Source organism: Neltuma alba, unplaced genomic scaffold (genome assembly GCF_004799145.2).
Source record: "Neltuma alba isolate B1F8T4 unplaced genomic scaffold, ASM479914v2 tig00013630_pilon, whole genome shotgun sequence".
Classification (NCBI taxonomy): Eukaryota; Viridiplantae; Streptophyta; class Magnoliopsida; order Fabales; family Fabaceae; genus Neltuma; species Neltuma alba.
Genome location: NW_021637814.1, coordinates 1,846 through 25,071, shown reverse-complemented (window position 1 = coordinate 25,071; position 23,226 = coordinate 1,846). Strand labels below are relative to the sequence as shown.

The 23,226-nt window shown below is 33.8% G+C and overlaps 2 protein-coding genes and 1 pseudogene across 2 annotated transcripts; 2 read left to right on the top strand and 1 right to left on the bottom strand.

The window, feature by feature from the left end:
* The first annotated feature begins 2,956 nt into the window (after nucleotides 1–2,956).
* LOC114738588 (protein phosphatase 2C 29-like) lies at nucleotides 2,957–6,075 on the top strand. The gene is made up of 4 exons (XM_028926650.1): nucleotides 2,957–4,700; nucleotides 4,854–4,967; nucleotides 5,430–5,694; nucleotides 5,853–6,075. Exons 1-4 carry the CDS (start codon nucleotides 2,964–2,966, stop codon nucleotides 5,975–5,977), a joined length of 2,241 nt encoding a protein of 746 aa, XP_028782483.1. The 5' UTR covers nucleotides 2,957–2,963; the 3' UTR covers nucleotides 5,978–6,075.
* A 4,052-nt stretch (nucleotides 6,076–10,127) lies between these two features.
* Nucleotides 10,128–17,000, top strand: LOC114738586 (uncharacterized; annotated as a pseudogene).
* A 251-nt stretch (nucleotides 17,001–17,251) lies between these two features.
* On the bottom strand, nucleotides 17,252–19,018 carry LOC114738585 (NAC domain-containing protein 71-like). The gene is made up of 3 exons (XM_028926647.1): nucleotides 18,810–19,018; nucleotides 18,439–18,725; nucleotides 17,252–18,341 (listed from the first exon to the last, which is right to left on the bottom strand). The coding sequence occupies exons 1-3, from the start codon at nucleotides 18,964–18,966 to the stop codon at nucleotides 17,940–17,942; spliced, it is 846 nt and encodes a 281-aa protein (XP_028782480.1). The 5' UTR covers nucleotides 18,967–19,018; the 3' UTR covers nucleotides 17,252–17,939.
* Between the last annotated feature and the right edge of the window lie 4,208 nt (nucleotides 19,019–23,226).

Sequence of the window (23,226 nt, the reverse complement as noted above, 5' to 3'; positions counted from 1 at the left end):
CTAAATAAAAGAATAGTTGGAGATTTAATTTTATCCAAAATATAAAACTCAAATTCACATTATCTCCCATATTTATTTAATTTTTCTTAAAGAAGTTTTCATGTTGATTCCATATATTAAAATGTTTCCATTAGATATTATTAGCAATGACATTTTAAGAAAGACAACACAAATTTATCACAAATAACTAATTTTATTAATATTTATAAATTAGTTATGTAGTTCTTATACCGAGATAATATTATTTATAAATTATGAATAGAATAATTTATCATTTAAGTTTTATGCAATATATGGGTCCCATTAAAGCTTTGTAAATATCACAACTCTAACATATTATCATGGACATCAAGAAAAAGTGAAAGTTGAATCAAATTGATGGAGAAATTCAATTTGTTTGAGAATGAAAACCTTTAAAACAAGAGACAGAGAGCCAAATAAATTGAACAAAGGAATATATTGCCATATTGGGTGTGAGAGGACTAGGGAGAAATATGGGAGAGAAGCTGAACAAAAAGTGACTGATTTGAAATAAATTCAAATCCATTATTTAGGGTCAAAAGCTACAAACACTGGGAAAATTAAGAAACGAAAAAGCTACAAATAAAAGTCACTACTTAAAGATACTTGTCCTAAAAGATCTTAAAATTTTTAATTATTTTGAAAGATAAAAGCAAAAAGAAATTTACCATGACGTCTGAAATACAATTTTCTCTTGTAGTTATAAGTTTTGGTTTTTACATTCTTCAAAATTATTTGCAAATTTAAGACTTTTACTATAAATTAAGTCTGGTCTTTATATGTTTGATAGAATTTGAGAAATGATCTGTATTGTCAATAGAATTAAAATTATCTTTAAATTACATTTATATGCAAGAATCACGTATTTATTACTCCTTTAGTTTTATTTCAATTACTTTTAACATATTTAACATAGATCAATAAAAATTTTAAACTTCATTACTTTTCATTTAAAATTTAATAATTTTTTAAATTTATCTCTATTTAATATATAATACTACCTGCGGTTCTATTTATAAGAGCTAGTTAACTAATTTGAGGAGATTAAAAAAATAAGTTAAATTAGTTATTAGTCATAAATAGATGTTGTCTTTCCTAAAATATTCTTGCTAATTAAATGTATTTGCTAGAACTACTATTACTAGAAAGACTACCTTAGAAAAAAATACATAAATATGAGAGATAAAGTGGATTGGGGTTTTATATTTAGGACCAAAATAAAAGTCAAATAAGGTCTTATATTAAGGATTGGAGGCAGTATATCTCATGAAAATAAAATCAACATAATATACATGAATGGTAAAATTGTATGTTTATATGAAAATTTTCAATCTTTGTCGTTTAAATAGTATAAAAACATTTCTTATCACTTTACTCTGTAAATATGACCAAGAGTATATATTATTATTGAAAAACAGTACTTTGAACATAAATCTAATAGGATGATCCCTTTAAATTTCATTAATAAAAAAATGTGTTTCCTATTCCCACTGGCTTTTGGGTCTTATTAGTCGTATATTGGTCAAGTCAAATCATTTTATTTCTTCAAGACTACCACTAATTCTTTGTTGACTTCTTTTGACTAAACCTAGAGGTGGTATTCGTGTACTACCTTCACTCCTAATTATAAAAACTAATTAATTAATTTAAGAAAATTAAAAAAATAAATAAAGTTAGTTATTAGTTATAAATAGATATTGTCTTTTCTAAAATATTTTTATTAATCAAGTATATTAATTAGAATTATCATTACTAGAAGGACTACCTTGAAAAAAAATACATAAATATAAGAGATAAAGTGGATTATGATCTTATATTTATGACTCAAATAAAAATCAAATAAGGTCTTATATTAATGATCGGAGGTAGTATTTTACAAAGTTGAAAACGAATTGCCAGTACATAAGCAGTGTACTATTTAGGAATTTATTATAAGTCATTTTACAACAATCCTAAGAAATCAAGAAATGAATAGTTAAGTCGTTAATTAAATTGATAAAATTTTTTGAGGTTATTCTTATAATTTTTTCTATATATATTTACAAATCGTTTTTCTATTTTTTTCTTCACAATGTGAATTAATTATAAGTAGAATTAAAAATAATCACTAATAATCCTCTAAGTAATTTGCACTTAAGACCAAAAATTTCTCTAACGCACAATAAGAGAAGCAGTAGTAATTTTCTTTATAAATGTAAATTTTATGTATATTGACTCTCGACCTCCCATTTAATGAAAGCATAAAAACAGGGAAAATTTTATGGCAAAAAAAGAAAATTCAAAAAGAAAAACAAAAGAGATTCAGGCATGATTTGGTGTCATCTTAAATTTTGAAAGGTTACGCTAGAAATTGAAGATTCAGCCTTCAGGTTTAAAAAGATAGGTAAAAAAAAAAAATAGAGATTGAATATTTACGTTGTATTTTTCATTCATTTTTCTTTATTTCCTTTTATTTTTGTTCTTTATCTCCTTTTATTTTCCCCTTATTATTTTCTCATGAAAAACTCGCTCCCTTGGCGATCATAAATCCTCCGGAAAATTATGAAATTACGCAGTAATAAGGGTCCCACGTAGCTGATGTGGATCTGACATGTCACCAAATGGGCGCCGCATTTGCCAGGCGCCAGATGGAATCGTCACCCGCGAAGCCAACGCAGAACACGAGAGAGTGGGAAAAAAACAGAAGAAGAAACAGAAAATCCAAAAAAAGGAAAAAACCAAAAACAAACAAATATATTTTATGGAGAGAGACAAACACCTTTGTGGCTTTGTCTTCACTCTCACTCAATCAGCTTCCACTCGTATATTTACATTACTGCCACTTCCTTGCTTCCCCTGCTTTCCTTCCTTGTTCCCTCTCCTCCTCTTGCTCTGTTTTGTTCAACTCTGGCTGAAAATCGTCCGGAGTTTCTTCTTTCTTCCCATATAGTGGCGCCAATCAGATGGGACGTGGATTTTCCAAGCTTCGTTCCTGCTTTGAACCGGTCAACCGGACGGCGACGACAAACCAAACGGACCAGCAGGACGAGATTTCGGCCCCAACTGAGCCTTTGGACGGAACTCTAGGCCACTCCTTCCGCTATGTGAGATCTTCGGCTCGCTTGATTTCACCCGCTCACTCGGATCGCTTCGTCTCTCCTCCTTCTAGCTCCCTCCGCTTCTCTCCCACCGGCGAACCTGTTATCAGAGCCCGAACCGATTGCCCGGAAACTGGGTTCAGGGCCATTTCCGGAGCTTCGGTGAGTGCCAACAATTCGAATCCGAAAACTGTTCTCCAGCTGGAAGATATCTACGACGAAGCCAATGATGATATCGCTCCTGAAGGTCACGTGAGGGGAAGTATTGTGAATGGGTTCGAAAGTACATCTTCGTTTAGTGCTCTTCCGCTTCAGCCGGCGCCGAGAGGGGAGGTTCACTTTCTTTCTGGTCCAATTGAGCGTAGTGCCCTCTCTGGGCCTCTTGAGGCAAACAACGCCACCACAGAAAGTGAAAGTGAGGTCCCCTTTTCGGCTCCTCTGGGCGGCTTTTATATAAAAAAGAAGCGGAAGAGGGCGTTTTCACGGTTGCGTAAGGCATTTCATCGGGCCATTCCGGGGTTGAATTTCGTGGGCAGAAAGGAAGTTCCGTCGAACGAAGATAAGCCGGAGATGAAGAGTGAGAGTCATGTGCAGTGGGCGCTTGGTAAAGCAGGAGAGGATCGGGTACATGTAGTTGTATCAGAAGAACATGGCTGGCTGTTCATCGGGATTTACGACGGCTTCAATGGCCCTGACGCGCCGGAATTTCTAATGTGCCATCTTTATCGTGCTGTTTATAATGAACTAAAAGGTTTGTTCTGGGAAGTTGAAGAGGCAGAGGAAACTAACCCATCAGCTTCTGAAAATCCATTGCTTGCAATTGGCGCGGAAACTGAAACCTCAATGGGAAAGTCCCGGGCAGAGGTCAAAACGGAGGGTGAAATTTCAGAATGTTTAGAAGATTCGAATCCTCAAATGTTTCAAGCTGAAGGAACTGAAAGCAGACGACGCAGGCTATGGGAATTTCTTGAAGAAGACGATCATGAAGATGGTCTTGATCTTTCAGGCTCAGAAAGATTCGCATTTTCCGTCCATGACGCAATCAACATTAGAAACTCGGGCTCAGAAGTTAGTAGACGGTGGCAATTATCAAAACTGAAGCATGGATTATCAAAACATAAGAGGGTCCATGGTGGTAAGTTGTCACCGTCCGCACAACATGCGAAAGAGAAGGTTGACAGAGAAAAAGAGAAGTCTTCTGGTGGAGGAATAAGGAAGCGGAAGGTGGGACCCGTGGATCATGATTTAGTACTGAGGGCTTTGTGTCGGGCTCTTGAAGCCACAGAAGTTGCTTACTTGGACCTGACGGACAAGCTTCTTGATTCAAACCCAGAACTTGCTTTAATGGGGTCGTGTGTTTTAGTTGTTCTAATGAGGGACGATGATGTCTACGTGATGAACGTGGGAGATAGCCGAGCCATTGTCGCACAATATAAGCCCAGAGAGTTGAAGTCTACAGATGAATTGAGATGTGAGGTAAATAACGAGGAATTCATAGATAGATATGAAAGCGAAATCAAGTTGGAGAATGAGGATTCTGGCCAAGAAATGAGGTTAGTTGCATTACAGCTTTCCACCGACCATAGCACCAGCATTGAAGAGGTACGCTCAATTTTTAGATTTCTTCTTTTTTAAGTGGTGGTCGTAATTCAGAGTTGTTATATTCAAGGCTAAGTGGCTTTACCTCATTCACATATCCCTTCTTTAACTGGTTGTATCAGTTTGTTCAAAACGTGAGGCTTCATTCTTTTGCAGGAAGTCATAAGAATTAAGAACGAACATCCTGATGATAGCCACTGCATTGTCAATAATAGAGTGAAAGGTCGTCTTCAGGTCACCAGAGCATTTGGGGCAGGATTTTTGAAACAGGTTTCTTTTAAGATTCTTTATTTCCATATTGTCATGCATTTGTATCAAATCTCTTCGCCTTATAGTTTATGCTCTATAGAGATACCAATAACTGATGTTGCCTTTTCCCCTTAATTTTCTTACATAGTCTTGATTCATGTGTTACAGATATGAACACTGGTTCTCAGGTGACACATGGAAAACCAGTTCATAACTCAGTTTCTCATTGTCACTTTGTGCCTGGTGCTTAAAGTGAGGTCCTAGGCTTTAGAGAGAGCCATAGCTCAACCCTCTGACATAGAAAAAGCTACATTTGTCTTGTAAACTCAATTTCATTGTGCCTGTGATACTGTTGCACATGCAGACTCTGAAATAGAATCCTGCTTATTTGGCATTTCTCTTGTTTGTGACTGCATAATTTTGAAGTATTTTAAATCAATTTATTTATACTTACATGATGGTATAATTTGCATGGTGCTGCAGCCAAAGTGGAATGATGCAGTGCTGGAAATGTTTCGCAATGATTATATTGGCACTGCTCCCTATATATCCTGCTCTCCTTCACTATACCACCATAGATTAACCCAAAGAGATCAGTTCTTAATCCTCTCATCTGATGGATTATATCAATATCTAACAAATCAAGAAGTGGTTTCTCAAGTTGAGAACTTGATGGAGAAGTTCCCAGATGGAGATCCTGCTCAGCATTTGATAGAACAGCTACTCATCCGAGCAGCCAAGAAAGCTGGTAAATAAAATTTCCAATCTGGTTAATTTTCCTCTTGTTTCGTAATTTACATCGAACATATAGATTATGTTATAAGCAGAAGAATTTATAGAAAAATTCTGGATTGTCAAGTAGAGTTGAGATTTATAGGAAGGTGACTGTGATGCTGATTGCTGCAGGAATGGATGTGCATGAGTTGCTGGATATTCCACAGGGAGATCGGAGGAAGTACCATGATGATGTTACTGTTATGGTGATATCACTTGAGGGCAGAATCTGGAAATCATCAGGCAGCTATATCTGAGGCCTTGATCTTTCTTTTCTCACATATTCTTTTCGTCTCAGTGAGCCTCCATAGCAGCTGAAACTGATCCATTTTTTCATCAGTCATGTTCTTCGATTCCTTCTTGGGGTCTTGCAGAGTAATGGAATGGCTGATGGTAGTGTCAATAAGCTCCCATCAGGGGGCTTTGTCAACAATGCAATTCAAAAGAACTGAGCCTAACAATGAGAAATTGCAAATAAATTTTCCTGAGAAAACAAAGTGAAGTTTGGTAACCAAAAAAGAATTTTGGTGTACATTGGTGGGGATATGCATACATGTATTGACTGAGCAGCGAGCACCTGTAATCGAGGGCGTCTGCGGATTAAGATACTTCAGAATTAGGATCTCTCTCTTTTTTTTTTTTTTTAAACTACTTTACAGAACCATTAAGATCTGTTTGTTACAATTTACAAAGCATTGCAACGAGATAGTTCCTTTGAGAAAGCTGCCCAGAATAGCGTAAATGTCCAACCCATGTATTGATGGCAAGCGTTAGTTTTCCTTTTTCTTGTTTAAATTATGTTTGGGCCTTGAGCATCCCAATAGATATCCCAATAGATGCGAATTGTAGGATGCTACGAATTCAACAAACGCTTGTAACCAAAAAAAAAAAAAAAGGAAAAGGAAGAACTGAGCAAATGCAGAATGATCTAGGGCGATTTGCTTCAATTACATGGATCATCATGAAAAAATTGACTCAAATATTTGGTTGGACTTATGAACGATATATATGTTGTCAGGATTTGGGACTGATGAATAAAGATCACACCGAATTTTAATTTTAATTGAGGGATTAGTCTTCTACTAAATCTAATTATCGTTCGTTGAAGATCACAATTTTAGTAGTCAATAATTAACAATACATTTACCTTACCCATTTTCGAATTGCAACGCGGTAGATATTAGAAATGTATTTTTGGTCTGAACTGTAGATAGTAAAAAAAGCTACAAATCAATTTTGTTTTTATGTTGTAATTTTTTTAATTAATTTTTATACTACATCGTATCCTTAAAATAAGAGCTAGTTTGATATTTAATTTAATTCTAAATATAACACTTCAATCTACTTTGTTTCTCGACTCTCATATTTATCTATTTTTTTCAAAGTAGTCATTGTAGTAGTTATACATGTTAAAAATTCCATCAAATGGTAACTCTAATTAAGATATGTGATTAGCAAGGGTATTTTAGAAATGATAACACTTATTTATTATAAATAACTAACTCAACCAACTTTATCAATTTATTTAAATTAATCAACTAGTTCTTATACCACCTCCGATTCTTAATATAAGAGTTCATTTGACTTTTGTTTTAGTTCTAAATATAAGACCATAATCCACTTTATTTCTCATATTTGTCTTTTTTCTTTTTCAAAATAGTCCTTGTAATAATGGTAATTCTATCCAATAGATTTGATTAACAAGGATATTTTAAGAAAGACAATATCTATTTATTACAAATAACTAACTTAACTAGTTTTCTTAATCTACTTAAATTATTTAATTAGCTTTTATATTAAAAACTTAGTATTTAATATCAGAAGCAGCATTGTGCAAAACTTGGCTCAAATCTTTGTTTCTTTGACCTGACTTTGGTGTTCATCGGGATGAACAATCGACAGGGATCAAACCCTTGGATGAGGTTTGTTTTCATTGATGCTTCTACATTGTATCATCGTCATCATCTTTTTGCCTATTCTCCCCAATTCTATTTTTTGTGGGTTTTTTTTAACCAAAATACGATAAACAGTAAAACTTTTTACTAAAATGTTATACTTTTGAAACTATTTACCAATATGCTATATTTAAAATCTTTCTTGACAAGAACGATTTTCAAATTACACACAAGTCGTTCTTGGCGTGAACGATTTCGAAAATCGTTCTTGGCGTGAATGATTTCACTTTTAACTTTTTTAAAATCAAAAAGTGAAATCGTTCACGCCAAGAACGATTTCACCTTTGCATGCAAAAATAAGAATCCCTAACGATGCTCCTGTGAGGCTACAACATATATTGTAAATATTACTTCATTTGACTTATATTGGATTAAAATTTGAAAACCCCAGTTTTTTTTTTTTTTTGTTTTCAAATAGAGCTTGATGAAATTTTCTATCATTTCCTCCTTTTTTGATCTTTCTCATACCAAACAGTGTGTAACAAAAAAAGTTATGTTTTGATTGTAAATTTTTAATTGTAGTAATTAAGTTGTAAGACTAAATTATTATTATTATTATTTTGGTCATAGGCATAAAAGGCCTATGCCCAATACTTGATTTCTTGTCAAACCGAACAAATGTCACACGACAGGCTTTTTTACCAAAATACTACAAACAGTAAAATTATATATCAATATGCTCATTTTTAAAAGTATTTACTAATATATTACACTTAAAATCGGTCTTCAGGTGAATAATTTTTAAAGTCATTTATCTGGTAAACGACTTCTTCATAATCTGTCCTTGATGTGCATGAGGTGAATGAAAATCGTTCTTCTAGTGAACAACTTCAAAACTTCATCTGCTATTGAATGACTTCTCCCCTTCTCTCCTGATTAAAATGATTAGTATAATGATTTATCAATCATTTGAATGACAAAATCATGACTATATAATGAGAGAAAAAATGTTATAATGATGTTAAAACTAATTGTGAAATAAGTATAAGATTAAAAATAAAAAGTAATAAATAAAGTTTAAGTTTATAAAGAAAAAATTATCCACCTTACTGATAGTGACTTCCAGTACCACATCTTGGCCTTCTTCTCATACGTTGTGGGCGTTGTTGTTATATGTCAATTTCTTGAGCTTCAAATGTCTCATTTGTTTGTGTAGTTGGCGTGTTCAAATCAAACCAAGGTGATTCATTTAAATGTATAGATTGTCAAAGAGTGACAAATGTTTCATTTGATGGTCCACCATGTTCAAAAGTAGAAGCATTGTATTCAGCTGAAAATAATGTAGGATTATCTAATAAAGTCATGAATGGTTGAAATTGAGAAGGATTAGCTGAGGTGGAAGAGGATGATGATGAGGGTGCCATGTAATGAGACTCAAGTTGTGTAGGATCGACAGAGATGAAGGGGGATGATGGTGACGGTGATGTGTCAGAAGCCTGAGTAAAAATTGGAGGTTCATGTTCCCTTGCATTTTTGTTTTCAATTATAGGTTGGGTAGACAAGTAACCACCGCATCGCTTGCTCGGTCTATCACGAGGAATTTGTGGCCGAGGCAACTCAATTGTTGGTGGAGCAGGCTGAGGGTTCACATTAAAACGTTGTTCTCTAAGTGTAAGTAAAATGTTACGATGGTCGCGAGCAACCTTATCTCGATAATCAACACAACTAGGGCATGTTGAACGAGAATTAATTGAAAGCCTGTATAGCTCCTCTGCTATGTCAGACTGGAAAAAAATAATAAGATATAAGATAATAAAACTTTTTGTGTAAAAGAAAATAATATTAATGGTGAAAAAAATGAAAAACTTACCGCACGACCTGTATCGCCACCGATACGTTGAATCCATCGTCTTGTATGTCTCCAATACCATTGCATGTACTGAGATGTTCAATCAAGTTCATCAAATGCTATAGGAGCATTAACAATTACATGTGGCCATCTATCCCATGCTTGAATGAAGTCTGCGTATTTGTCAATCCAATTTGTAGTTGTTCTATCTCGTAATTGGATCGTGTGGTAATATCTCAAATGAACAGGCATGGAAGGAATTGGTTGCTGATGACCAAATTGCCGTAGTACACGGTCAGGATGATATCATTCTATAATATTAAAACATATTAAAGGAACTGAAGGACGCCAAATTTCGGGTGTTGTCAAGCAATACTCAGGAATCAATTGGCGCACATAAGGAGATTCATATGGCTGCCATATTATCTCATCATCGGTCATTTTATCCAGAAAGCTCCTATATCGAATTAAAGACGCAGCAAGTGGACGTGGGTTTTGTCTCACATTTTTCCATCTGTTATTACAAAAAAGTAATGTTAAAAATTATATAATTTTAATAATATAAGAGCATAACAAATAGTTAGTTAATAAATTTAGCATACCTAAAACCCAAAGGAGGTAAGAGAGAGTAGATATCAGATTGTGGATCTGGATACCTAGGTTGTTGTGGTGCTAGCATAGGAAAACAATCCCATGCCCACAAATGAAGTAATGATAAGCATCCTCCAATTCCATCCTCAGTTGGGTTAGTAACATTACACAATTCTCTGTATAGGTGAGCTAAAACTGCTGATCCCCAACTATATTTTCCAGCTTTTTGAAGATCATAAAGTAGTAGAAGGTACATTAGACATACCCTGCTACCCGATCTATCTGGCATGAGATATCCACCAATCAACCTGAAGATATATGCATGAGTGAATTGTTGAACTTGTACATCATCCGCATTACCAGGTAGGTGATTAAAGTTCTCTTCTAACCAACTTATAAGTAGTCGCTGCCCACTTAGTCTATATGCAGATGGTCTAATACCTAGAAAACATTCACACATGTCTTGCTAATTAAAGTCAGTTCGGCCAATAACTGCCATTCCTTCACATGGAAGGCCCAATTGTTTAGCTACATCCTCTAATGTTATAGTGCATTCTCCACGTGTAGTGTGAAATGTATGAGTCTAGGACGCCACCTCTCAACAAGTGTTGAGACCAAACCTCGATCATAATCAAACTGTCCTACTCAAGCAGCACCATAAAATCTAGCTAATATAAGATATTCAATTATTTGATTAGGTGGGTTAATCATTTGATTCGTGTGTGACTCGTCTAGTGTGTAGACCCTGTTAACCTATAGTGGAAAAAGGAAAAAAATATTATTATAGAAACATCAATGAAATAATATATAAGAAATAGATTTTACTTACATTATCATTCCACACATGTTCGAAATATGTTGGGTTTGCAAGTACAAAAGAGAGTTATCCTTTGGGGCAGGATTTATCACCTCTTCTGGAAGTTGTGCCATTTTAAAATGTCTCTGCATAAGGTAAAAGACAAATTCCAAATAATATAAAAGAAATCAAACTAATTATAATATAATCTTCATAAAACATAATGTTTTTATTACAAAAAGTGAAATACATAATTTATTGTCGAGATGCTACACTTTGTGGACAAGTAGAACGGTTATGACCAACTTGTCGACATAATCCACACTTGTTAGGTTCATTGGGTGTGGTCCAATCCATCTCATTTCGTATGCGACTTGAGCGAGGACGTCCTTTATCTCTAATCATTGATGGGTTAGGTATTAGAAGAGGACAATCAATCTGCAGCCAGTACATCTCATCTCTCACTAGTTGGAACTCATTATTATAAACCATTTGCATGGTTTCCAACCAAAAAACAGGATCCACATATTGTAAATGGTCTATGCCTACTCGTGCACAAGCAGCAATGGCATGCATACATGGAAACTTTCCACAATCACATTTTCTGTCAATCAAATTCACCTTGCAACACCAACGAAATTGACGACATCGAACATTATATGGCTCCATAACCTCAAATGATGTTGCTATTCTGTTAAAATCTCGAACTACACAAGCAGATGCACTTTGTGTTGCTATATCTAACTTCTTTGTCATTGTCTCGGAAAATACCTTACCAACCATAATTTGAGCATGAACTTGTTGGGCACGTTTGACAAAATAATTATTGACTCTATACATGGTTGCCTTAACTAAACCTGTTATTGGTAGACTTCGAACACCTTTAAATACATTATTCATGCACTCTGCAAGATTGGTTGTCATGTGTCCAAAACGAAGACCTTCAAGGTCATATGCACGTGACCATTTCTCTTTTGGGATGGCTCCGATCCATCTAGCTGCAGGAGTATGGTGCAATGCTATTTCTGCTAATTCTCTGTCAACAACATGACGTTCATAAGCATACCCTACATATTATTATTAGCACTTGTTAGAATGATTATAAAATCATATAGTTATAAGATCATAAAAAGCACAAGGAATCTCACCGATATTTATAAACTTCTCTTTTAACCAATTTGTTCCATGTGCTTTGTGAAGATTTGAAGCCACGTGTCGTAGACAAAAACATGATGTCCATGTGGTGGTTGCCATCCAACTTGGGGTTGAGCAACAGCAGCCAAAATTGAACGATGTCTATTTGAAATTAAGCAAATTTCTGTTCTATCTTTTACAACACATTGGCGTACAAGGTGTAAGAACCATGCCCAAGCAGATCTTGTTTCCCCTTCAACTATAGCAAATGCAAGTGGCACAACATTTCGATCGCCATCTTGTGATATTGCCATAAGCAATGTGCCCTTATATTTTCCATATAAGAATGTTCCATCAACTTGTATAATGGGCTTTAAATACGAAAATACATCTATGCATAGCTTGAATGTCCAAAAAACATGATGAAACATTTCAATCGATTGATCATTTGTATTGACTTGAGAACATTGTTTGTTTGAAAAATATATGCATGACCCAGGCATGAAGTGTTGAACTGCAGCTAACCATCTTGGGAGCAAGGAATATGAGGTCTCCCAATTTCCAAAGGCAATCACAATTGCTAATTGTTTTGCCTTCCATGCTTTCCTATATGACACAATATAACCAAACATTGATTGCATCCTCTCAATAATTTGTGACACTTTCACATCTGGTTTGTCAGTTACCATTGCCACAATGCAGGATGATATAACATTTGTGTCCAACTTTGGATGGTCTTGAATTAATGACGTGCTCAAGCATACGTGAGGCCCCCCATATTTTGTAATTTGCTAATAGTTCTTGCTTTCCTTTTTGCAAGCCCTCACTCTCCAATTGCAATTATCTCCATACTTAACACAACGATATTCTTCATACTTTTTACAAGAATAATAGACCTTAAATGTATGATGAACACGAACAGAATATAGCTTGACTGCATGTCTTAAAACTTGGACATTGCTAAATATTTTCCCAACATTTAACTCTTCATTATCACTAACATGCATAATATCTTCTAATTCACCAAATTCAGGAGTTGTAACAGACTCAACATGAATTTGTGACAAGTAAGCATTTGCAATCTGATTTTGCTCATTCATCTTGTCATATTCATTGTCATTGTCACCATTATAATCCCCATTACCAGCATTTAAATAAGAATCATATTCTTCCTCATCCTCTGATTCATCCACGATATCTTCTACATGAGGAAGAGAACATGATGATATAATGTTCCCACCATCTATGGGGAGTTCAAATGGTTGGAAACTTTCCATGTGATCACTAAACATAGATTCTTGTTCCATTATGTTCACCCTATTGCTACTTGATGGGGGCGTATTTTTGACATAATCACCTATGGGTTATGACTCAACATGGCCATTATTTGGTAAATCACATATGTTAGCATACAACTCTGCATATGTTAATTGAGTTAAAAATCTTCTAGTCACTTCCCACATTTGTTTTATATCTGTATCATTTTTTAAATTGCATGCTTGGTATTGTGGTGGATTTATGCATGTAGGATACCTATATACTAAATTTGTCATGTTTTGATAGGGAGGAAGTCGTAACTTTCATCCAATAACTTACTTCAATTTGCCCAAGGTAATGTTTTCATCAACTTTGATAATTTTCACATTATCAGATTCAAATGTTATACCAGCTGGGTCATTAAAAATTCGTCCATTTGCGAATACACACACGAACTCCTTTCTATGATCTATTCTACTTCCTAATCATGAAAATTGCATAATTCCAAATTAGAAACTACTATAAAATATGTGTTATTGCTATTATTGTCAAAATCTGTTAAAGTATAGTAAACAAACTTGATTACAAATTTAGTAATTTTCAGAACTTTTTAATCATTTTTTGTAAATTATTTATTTGCAATTAAAATAAATAAATAAGTTTAAGAAATAGAGATTTTTTTCCTTTTGTTTCTTTTTCTATTTCTATAATTTTATTTACATCAAGTATTAATTAATAATATTATTGCACTATATAAAATATTAAACATATATTTTTTTAATATTAAAATTCTTTCTTGTAATATTATTTTAATAATAACATATCATGAAGATTTTTTTTATTTTACACATATATATTATTTATACCTTATAATACCTATTTATTATTTCATTATTTTTGTAAAATTTAATTTAATAAATATTAATTTATTGCACGAAATTAAACATTTAATTGGACTAAAATCTTTTAGACCATTGGGTTGAAATGAAGGGTTAAAAAATAAAGATTTTTTCTCTAGTTTATCACATTCATTAAAAATTATTTACTTTGATTTCTTTTAAATTGTAAAAATATATTTCAAATTCCTAGTTTTTATTTATCATAGAATTTAAATGATATAAGTTTAAACGATTTTATAAGTTATTTCAATTTATAATTCAAAACTTTTTTTTTTTTTAATAATAATTCAAAACTTTTAAACACTTCTTTATTACAAAGATTTATAAACTTACTTAGTTAAATATATATATTTATTATAAAAATTAGTTAAAATTTTAATCAAATCTTTTATGTTTGCCTTAACTGATTAAAATTAATGTAACTATAAAAATATAATTTAAGACTTTATTAGAATCAGAAGTAAAATAGTAAATAAATTTTATTTTAATATAAATGTCAGTTAAAAATAATATTTTTAGAATCTTTTTAGAATACTCCTATTAACAGTGTTAACTAATTAGATTAAATGTATGCTTTTAAAATAGAGGAAAGTTCTATGTCATTGATGCAAACTAGAAAAATAGTCAGAGTATTTTATTCTTGATTCAAAACACTCATATCATGACATGTCATCATCAATTAAAAAATACAACATAACAAATAGCATGGAAAAGGCAAAATGAAAAAAGGAAATTATGAGTGCTCTTCATTCATTTCAATTTTACTTACACTTTATTTTTACCTAAAAAATATATGAAAGCAATAGTTCATTAGAAGTAGGTAGAAGACTTTTTTTTTTTATTAATTTACCAACTTAATATATACCACATATTTGATGTTTAGGGCGTATATATAATTATTTTTCAATTTTATATTACCAAATTTAAACTTCTTGAGAAGTATACTTTCATAAGAAAAAATAATAATCATATACCAAGAAAAAATGAAGCTTATATCAAAATATTAACATCTTAAAACAATATAACAGATGATAGTTTTACCGTTAAAATAAGAGACACCTAGCTTAGAAAGAGTACAAATATTCCAGATTGTTGAACCCACCACTCACTTCCTAAAAATTAGAACAATGAAATATTAACTCATCAAGGATAGTATGGATGAAAAATCAAATTGTATATCACAACTGTAAATTTTTTAAAAGAAAAAATAGAAGAGAAACAATATACCTACAGCAACAGTAAAAGAGCTTGTCTTGTTTAGAAATAAGAGTGAAAAAATAATAGTACAGAAGGATAATGAAAATGAAACAACAAGTGAGAAGAAGAAGAAAAGAGAACTCGGCGAAGAAGAAGAAGAAGAAGTGAAGAGCAATGAAGCGTAACGCGTGAAGAAAAGGAATTCACATATAATATATATATAAAGCCATAGCTGTAGCCTCATGGGATTCTCACATGCTATGTCAAAGATGTTTATAGAACATGCATAATTGGTTGGTCTTGCACGCATAATTGGCAGAAATTCAAACGCATAATTGGTTGGTTTTGCATGTATAATTGGCAGAAATTCAGATGCATGGTTTTGCACGCATAATTGGCAGTAATTCAGACGCATGGGGTGAATAGGAAAAAGTGAAATCGTTCACGCCAAGAACGACTTGTGTGTAATTTGAAAATCATTCTTGCCAAGAACGATTTTAAGTATGGCATATTGGTAAATAGTTTTAAAAATACAGTATTTTGGTAAAAAGTTTTACTATTTATCGTATTTCGGTAAAAAAAACCATTTTTTGTGTTACCTTTATTCTCTCTCCTTTTTTATTACCTGGACTTCAATCTTAAATTTTTCTTTGAAGGTCAAAAAAAGGGAGGAAAAGAATCTTTGAGAAAATCTTTAATACCTTAAATGGAAAAAAAAAAAGAAACAGAAAAAAGTCTCATCCAGGTTCGAACTGCTAACCTCTAGATCAGCTCCCAACTGATTCATACTTTCATTCAAAAAGATTTTTTTGTGGGTGAAAATAAGGATAAGAAGACGTTCCAGGAAGTAAGCGTTGGTGGTTATGTGTGCAAATGGCTTCTTGTATCTCAAACCCTGTATTATTACAGGGCTGGAAGAGAAGCACCCCTTATAGCTTATTCGGTTGGAAAATTGGCAAGAACAAAGCTGACGACAAACCACAGACTAAGTATCATGATATGGATCTCACCTTCCCACCCTCACTTCTCAATAAAACTTTCTTGAAGGGTCCTCTCTCTCTCTCTCTATTTGTTCTTCTCTCTCTTTGCAAGTTTCATACTTGCAGGTCCTGACCTTCAAAATTCTGTGAATTTTATCAGGTAAGGAACTCAAATGCTGCTATAGGGCCACAATCGATGGGTTTAGCGCGACGAAATTTCACGAATGCTGCGACTTCAAGGGGCCATGTGTGATCATCGGCTACGCAGACAATTCTTTCAAGTTTGAGGCTTTTAACCCTGAAGGCTACAGAAGCACTGACGATTACTACGATACTTTTGATGCTTTCTTGTTCTATTGGCCTGAAACTGGTGCTCAAACCCAACCCATTGTTTTGCCCAAGGTTGGTGGCAGTGGTGCGGCTCTTTTCGATTATGCTCGTGGGGGCCCACAATTTGGGGCGGATGGGCTTCTCATTGGGCCCCCTAGCCCCAGTTATGGGTGGTTTTGCAGGACCCGATACAAACTCTGGCATTGGTAACTTAAGGCAAGCCAAGTCTAGATTGGAATTGTCTTATGCTAAGAGGGAAGACGGCAAAGAGTCTCTTTTTGGAGACGAGTCCAAGGCTACCCTTGAAGAAGTTGAAGTTTTTTGCAGCCCCAAAATTGCTAGCTTGTACTAGAACTGCATAACGGGTAACAAATAGTCATACTGCTACTATTTTGCCTTTCATGATGATTGCATTGAAACCGTTTTCTGCTCAATTATGGTACGGTTCAAAGTGCTAATTCCTTGAAGCTTCTAATTTATGTAGGCTAGGCTTAAATAATTTGTAGGTATAATGAGTTTTAGATGCTTATCAAAGCAACTGCACAGGGTAATGTCTTGTCAACTCGAAAATTAAACTTCATCTTATCTTCTCTTCTTTTTTTTTTCCTTCTTTTTTTTTGGTTGAACAGCTCTTTTTATCAAAGAGAAAACTGATTTCAAGCAGAATCAGGAGTCCAGTTTATTCAAATGCATAATGTACATGTTAATTTGCTTTCAACTTTGAGCTTTAGAAATTTAAGCACCAAGATGCAGTAATGATGAATCCATAAGCAGTAGGCAGAGTAGAAGGGCAAGCACATATAGAATTCTCCATTTAGCTTATTTTATTGATATTGATACATAGATGGCTGAATGTAAACCGGCTTCTGGTGAAGCCGACAAAAGTGATTATTTCCAGAGCAGGCACTATAACAGTAGGAGTGATACATCTAGTCCTTAGGAAGGGATTGCACATGCACGTAATTTTTACTCCAAGACGTACTTTAAAAGGCGTTGTCTCAGAGAGAGATCCCCTCCCAAGGAAACACCATGAAACTTTAGCTAACTTAGACCCCCAGAGGTTGGAACTTCAAAGGCATTGAAATTGTCTTGGCTGCAAAGATAGCAACTTTTCAGAACGGTTTTGGATATCTGAATGAATTGATCTGATCAAAGCCCTCATGAGCCACATGCTCGTTTATATATGAGCAGCCAAATTGATTGATATCTTCAGCAAATTCAATTTCTCCATTTACATTTGAGTGAGATGAAGAGGTTGAATTTTCTCTTGGTAGGAATGGTTGCCATGGATTCATTGAACATGATAAGTCGTACTGTGGAAAGTATCCAGACATGGAATCTTGTACTTCAGAGCAATAGTCCTGCAGAGTTGGAGGAGTAAACAAGTGAAGTCAGAACTCATATATGTCTGAAACTTAGCTAATGCATATGAAGTTCCCTGCTTTATTCCTAGTACCATAGAAGAATCTAGAATTAATTCAGGAGAGACATCAAAATGTGAAGGGTTTATGGACTCCAAGGAAGAAGCTTGCTCAAGCTCTGCCATTGTTGGAGCCACATGGTGTGAAGTCTTCATTGAAGCTTCTTCATTACCACTGTTGCAACTTCTTCCTGCAGCCTTACCCTTTTGTTCTTCTTGCGAACTCCTGGCCTTCTCATTCTTCTTTATCACTCTGCACAATGCAAAACCACCCTACAAATTTCCATAAAACAACCAACTTCAATCTCAATTTTCAGCCAAATTAAAGCCATATAACACACACACACACACACACAAGTAATAAATTTACCTGAAAACAAGGTGATGAGAGATCAGAGTCATTGTTGAGTCGATATTCATACATGACCCACTCGGTTCGATCTCCAAGTGGAGCTCTTCCGCGATAAAAAACAAGGGTCTTTCTGCATCCTGTAACAGTGAATGGAGTTGATTGACACACTATGTTTCTGTCTTTTCCAGTAGCTTTCCAGTACCCAGTTTTGGTAGCTCTATTTGTTCGCGATCCATTTGGCCACTTTCGATCTCGTGGACAAAAGAAAAACCACTCCATATCTCTCTTTGGTAGGAATGATTTCTCTGCATCATATGTTTGATTCTAGTAAGCTATATTGCCTCATATGTAGATCCAAGTATTGTTGAAAATATGAAATTTAAGAATACCTGGCAATTCCCATGGATCAAATTTGTATAAATCAATGACTGGGATAACCTCAAGCTCTATTTCAAGCCCCTCTACTTTTCTCTTTAGATAATATCCGACCAGCTCTTCGTCTGTGGGGTGGAAACGAAAACCTGGTGGTAATGGTGCACTTCCCATTCAAGATTTCTCTGGTTCTTACTTTTATCTCACTAAAAAAAAGTGAAAACCCACAAAAAAACAAAGGCAAAGAAAGGAAAACTCACCCAAAACTTCAGAAAGAGAAAGAGAAAAGGAATGCAATATGAAGTGCTGCTAAGTAGCCGGAGAATATGTAATAAAAATGTGAAAGATCCAAAAATACAAGCTTTTTGTGTTTTTTGTCAAGAGTCAAGTATGACTCGTTGCATGTCAGAATCATGGTCTTGCAGAAATTCAAGGTCTCTCTGATGTCAGGCTACCTCAATACTCAGTCCCTGCAAGGCTCTTAAAAGAAAAGAATGAGAACAAATCTAAAGACTTGACAGAAATCCTAAAGGTGGACGCTATGCTCAGCAAGAAACTGAAATAGTTTCTAGAAATTAACAAAAGAAGAGAATGAGAATGAAGAGTAAAATCAAAGGCCCTAATCATATATATAGTGTTATCATTTGGCAAGGGAATCAGCAGTCCAAAAAACCATATACATGATACACCGAAAGTTTGAGATTGCTTGCCTCGTGTGCACTGTGCACCCCAAAATTCCAAACTAAGTGGCCCACCACATGAACCAGTTCACACCAAGGATGTTAACAAAAGTTTGGTGCCTATAAAGAGCTTCTAGGTCAGGTGACAATGTCAAGCTTTTACTATTCATAAACCATTATACTACAAGATCCTGAGTAAGTAATGTAATCACCAAAAAATCTTATAAACAGTAAGCAGCACATAATGAAAACTTTCAATATAAAAAATAATTGTAAATTCATACTGTTCACTTGTTATTAGATTTTTTAGTGATTAGATTCCTTTTTTTTTTAATCTTATAGAAAATTTCCCCTGCTTATACCCATATGAGTCACCTACTTGCCATGGGATCAATATTTAAATATTTCCTAACAAATATAATTTTGTTTTGCATGGGAAAAATGCGTACATGGACAAGTTAGTGTAAGGAAGTCAAGTATTAGTGCGGGAATTTGTTCTTTCTTGGGGCTGCCATTGTCGCCAGGTTTCTTTCACGTCATTACTGAGTCAGACAAAACAACTTTAACTTTCTTTTTTAAAAATTCACTGCTGATTGCGTCACCAAAAAAGTAATTTCAGAAAAGTGCTTAGTGATTTTACTTTTGTTTTGGAACATTTCAGAACTCATTCCTCCCTCCTCAATTCTCGTTAAAAAGATGTTAATGCAGTAAAGCTCCCTCCAAACCACTATTAATGGGACCAACAAGTCATTGTTTGCTCAATCAAAATCTTGGGTAATTGATGGAATATCTTGCTTGCGTCTCACCAAAAGCTAAAAGGGTGAAAGTTAAAAAACAAAAAACAGAAACTAAAATAAAGGCTTGCTTTAATTAGCAGCTGATTTAGTATGCTTTATTTACCTTTATGCGTTTTACTCGCATATGATTATTATTAGTTTGTGGGATTTCGCAAAAGATCAGGGGTCGTTAGGTAGAACGTTAACCTATGCTTTTTAAGTTCAGGGTTTAGTGAAAAAGCACAGTTCTGTAATAATCATCTTTATGTATATGAGATCTTAATATCGAATCCTAATAGAGGGAAAAAGTTCCTATTTCAGGAGCCAGTATGGTCTCGGGTTTTAATATTGGAAAAATGACCCCCAAAAAAAAAGCTAAAACATTATAAATGCTAAATAAGAAATATTAATAAATTTTTTTTATCATTTATAAATTTAATATTGTCAATACCAAAAAAATTGTTGTTAACAAACCTGAATTGAGATTTAATAATTTTCAGTTTTTTTTTGTCATTCTCCCTGTAATATTCATCTAAAATTTTTTAAATTTCATTAATAGTCAATTAAACAGTAGACATTGACAAATCGCAGTATTAAGACTGGCACAAGCACACAACAACGTGCTATAAAATTTGAAATGTTCATTACACTTAGGGGTTGTTTGGTTTATAATAAAAGTACTTTTTAAAAGTTCTTTTATATTCCTCCGGTCCTTAATATAAGACCTATTTAACTAATTTGATTATATTAAGAAAGTTAGGTAAGTTAGTTAATTATAAGAAAAGTGACACATTTTTCCTAAAACACCATCATCTTTCTTAATACCCTCTCTCTCTTCTATTTGGTTATGTTGAGAGAGTATCTTAGGGTAATTTAGAGAAAATTGATAAATATGAGAAATGGGTCTTATATTAGGACAAAATCAAGAATTTGTCATATATTAAGGACTGAGGAGTACAATTGATACAAACTCTCTCACATACTTATTTCATATATTGTAAAATTACTTTTAAAATCATAATTTGGCTTCTATCTGTATTTTTTAATGTAATGATCAATAATAATACAACTTCGTTTTTAAAGTGAATGCAAGTTCCTATATCATCATCACCATCATCAATCATTGCCTATATATCTTGGGTATCTAAGTTGTTGCTTTCTGTTTCGACTTTAACAATGATATGTTTCTTTTCCCGCTCGTGGCATAAGTTTTAAATTTGTCAAATCAATGATAAAGATTGCACGCATGTATTGCCACTTTTTTCTTTCAAAATATGGAAAGGCAAAAGAAACCAAACCCTTGAATTTTCCTTTGTTACTATTTTGATATTTTGGGTTTGGGCGGTCCAAGAATATATAACAATCGTTTTTAGCTTTAATTTCTGATCAAAGCCACTAACTCCGATATTTGCGTTCACATTGATGGGAAGGCAAAAACGACAATTTGGCATTCATAGACTGTTGACATGAAAATTCAAAAACTAATCATTCCTGCTTCTTTTCCTTTTTCTGTAATGGCGCGCTGTGAAGCAGACTCATGGAGATTGGTTTGTGAAGCCACCATGAACAAGTGTAAAATCATTATAATTATATTAAGATATAAAATATCTTATGTTAACCCTCCTTCACATCTTTGAAACTTAGTTTTGATACATTTGTTTTTGTGTTTTTCTTGTAGTTTGTTTGCTAAGCCTTTTATTTTCGTTGTTTTTTGTTTCTTGATATCTGTGCTTGAGCTTCACAATTGCTTATTTTGGTAGGTTAGTTGTTGGAACTTTTTTTATGTATCGTTTTATTTAGTTAATAATATAATTGTCTTTCTTTCAAGAAAAAGTTTACCTAAAACAAGAACACTCTCCACAAAAGCTTGGTATTGAAATCAGAAAACAACCAATTTAAGAAACGCCATAACATCTAATGTTGCTCAATGTAAAGATCGCATGCTTAAGTTTGCATTGATGTTATTATTTTGTTTGAATTAGAGGAACAATCACTAACAGCTTATAAGCGAGATTGAACTCATGATATTCTACTAACAAGGCTGCAAGACCATTGGGATCAGTATCCTTATTTTGGATTTTGTGCAATTCAGGGGCTCACATCTAATTAATCTCCAGAAATGTCCAATAGAATGAACCAAAAAGAATAAAAAGACAAAGAAGTGCATGTTGGGATTGCAATTATAGAAGAGGCTATGGAAATTTTGTCATGGGAAAGTGGGTAAAACGCCGGGGAGCAGGACAAACTTGTCCTCGTCGCTGTTTGTATGCTCCTTTCGGTTCCTCATTAGTGCCAAGTTCACGCAAGTCAACTTATGGACGATCATTCCAGCTTGCTTGATTTAGATGGATCCTCCATGCATTTAGTAATGGGAATGTCACATTCTGATTCCATTAATTTGCACTATGCAACTCCACGCGTAGTTGATGAAACTCTAGGTCATCTAAAATGGCTATCTTCTGGCATGCGTGGATTCAAATTATGAAAAATAACTGAGGTCTGATCTGAATCTTATTGTCATTTCTTGCGCTGGAAATTATGATTCACTCGTTATGACATTTTTTGATAATTAAATTCCTTTGGAACCATACAGTGAATATCTCTTCAAATTGTAACACCTCACATAATTAATCTACATACTACACGATAAAATACTTCATTTAAAAATCCATACGTATATCCAACACTTCAAACAAGTCATAATTTCAAAGCATTTTCGAACATAACAAAATAAATGGTCGAAGTAACTACTGAAGCATGTGTTTAATATAACATAGCATGTGTTAAGGAGCACAGAAATCGTCATAGCTCACTCTATCGATGCCTTTTTCTTGATTCTACTAGATCCTTCACCTAAAAAAAATGTTACTATAGGGGATGAGATCAAACGTCTCAGTAACTATTGAAATTCTAATATATACAAGTAACTATATATGATAAAACAAAATTGTTTATATGTATATATATTTATATATGAA

Bases quoted from the DNA above. Each gene is read 5' to 3' on its own strand.
- LOC114738585 (XM_028926647.1), bottom strand. From the start codon at position 18,966: ATGGGAAGTGCACCATTACCACCAGGTTTTCGTTTCCACCCCACAGAC. The intron at 18,726-18,809 runs GTATTCTTAAAT...CATATGATGCAG, and splicing joins TGATCCATGGGAATTGCCAG to AGAAATCATTCCTACCAAAG. The intron at 18,342-18,438 runs GTAAATTTATTA...GGAAATTTGTAG, and splicing joins TCTCATCACCTTGTTTTCAG to GGTGGTTTTGCATTGTGCAG.
- LOC114738588 (XM_028926650.1), top strand. From the start codon at position 2,964: ATGGGACGTGGATTTTCCAAGCTTCGTTCCTGCTTTGAACCGGTCAAC. The intron at 4,701-4,853 runs GTACGCTCAATT...ATTCTTTTGCAG, and splicing joins ATAGCACCAGCATTGAAGAG to GAAGTCATAAGAATTAAGAA. The intron at 5,695-5,852 runs GTAAATAAAATT...TGATTGCTGCAG, and splicing joins CCGAGCAGCCAAGAAAGCTG to GAATGGATGTGCATGAGTTG.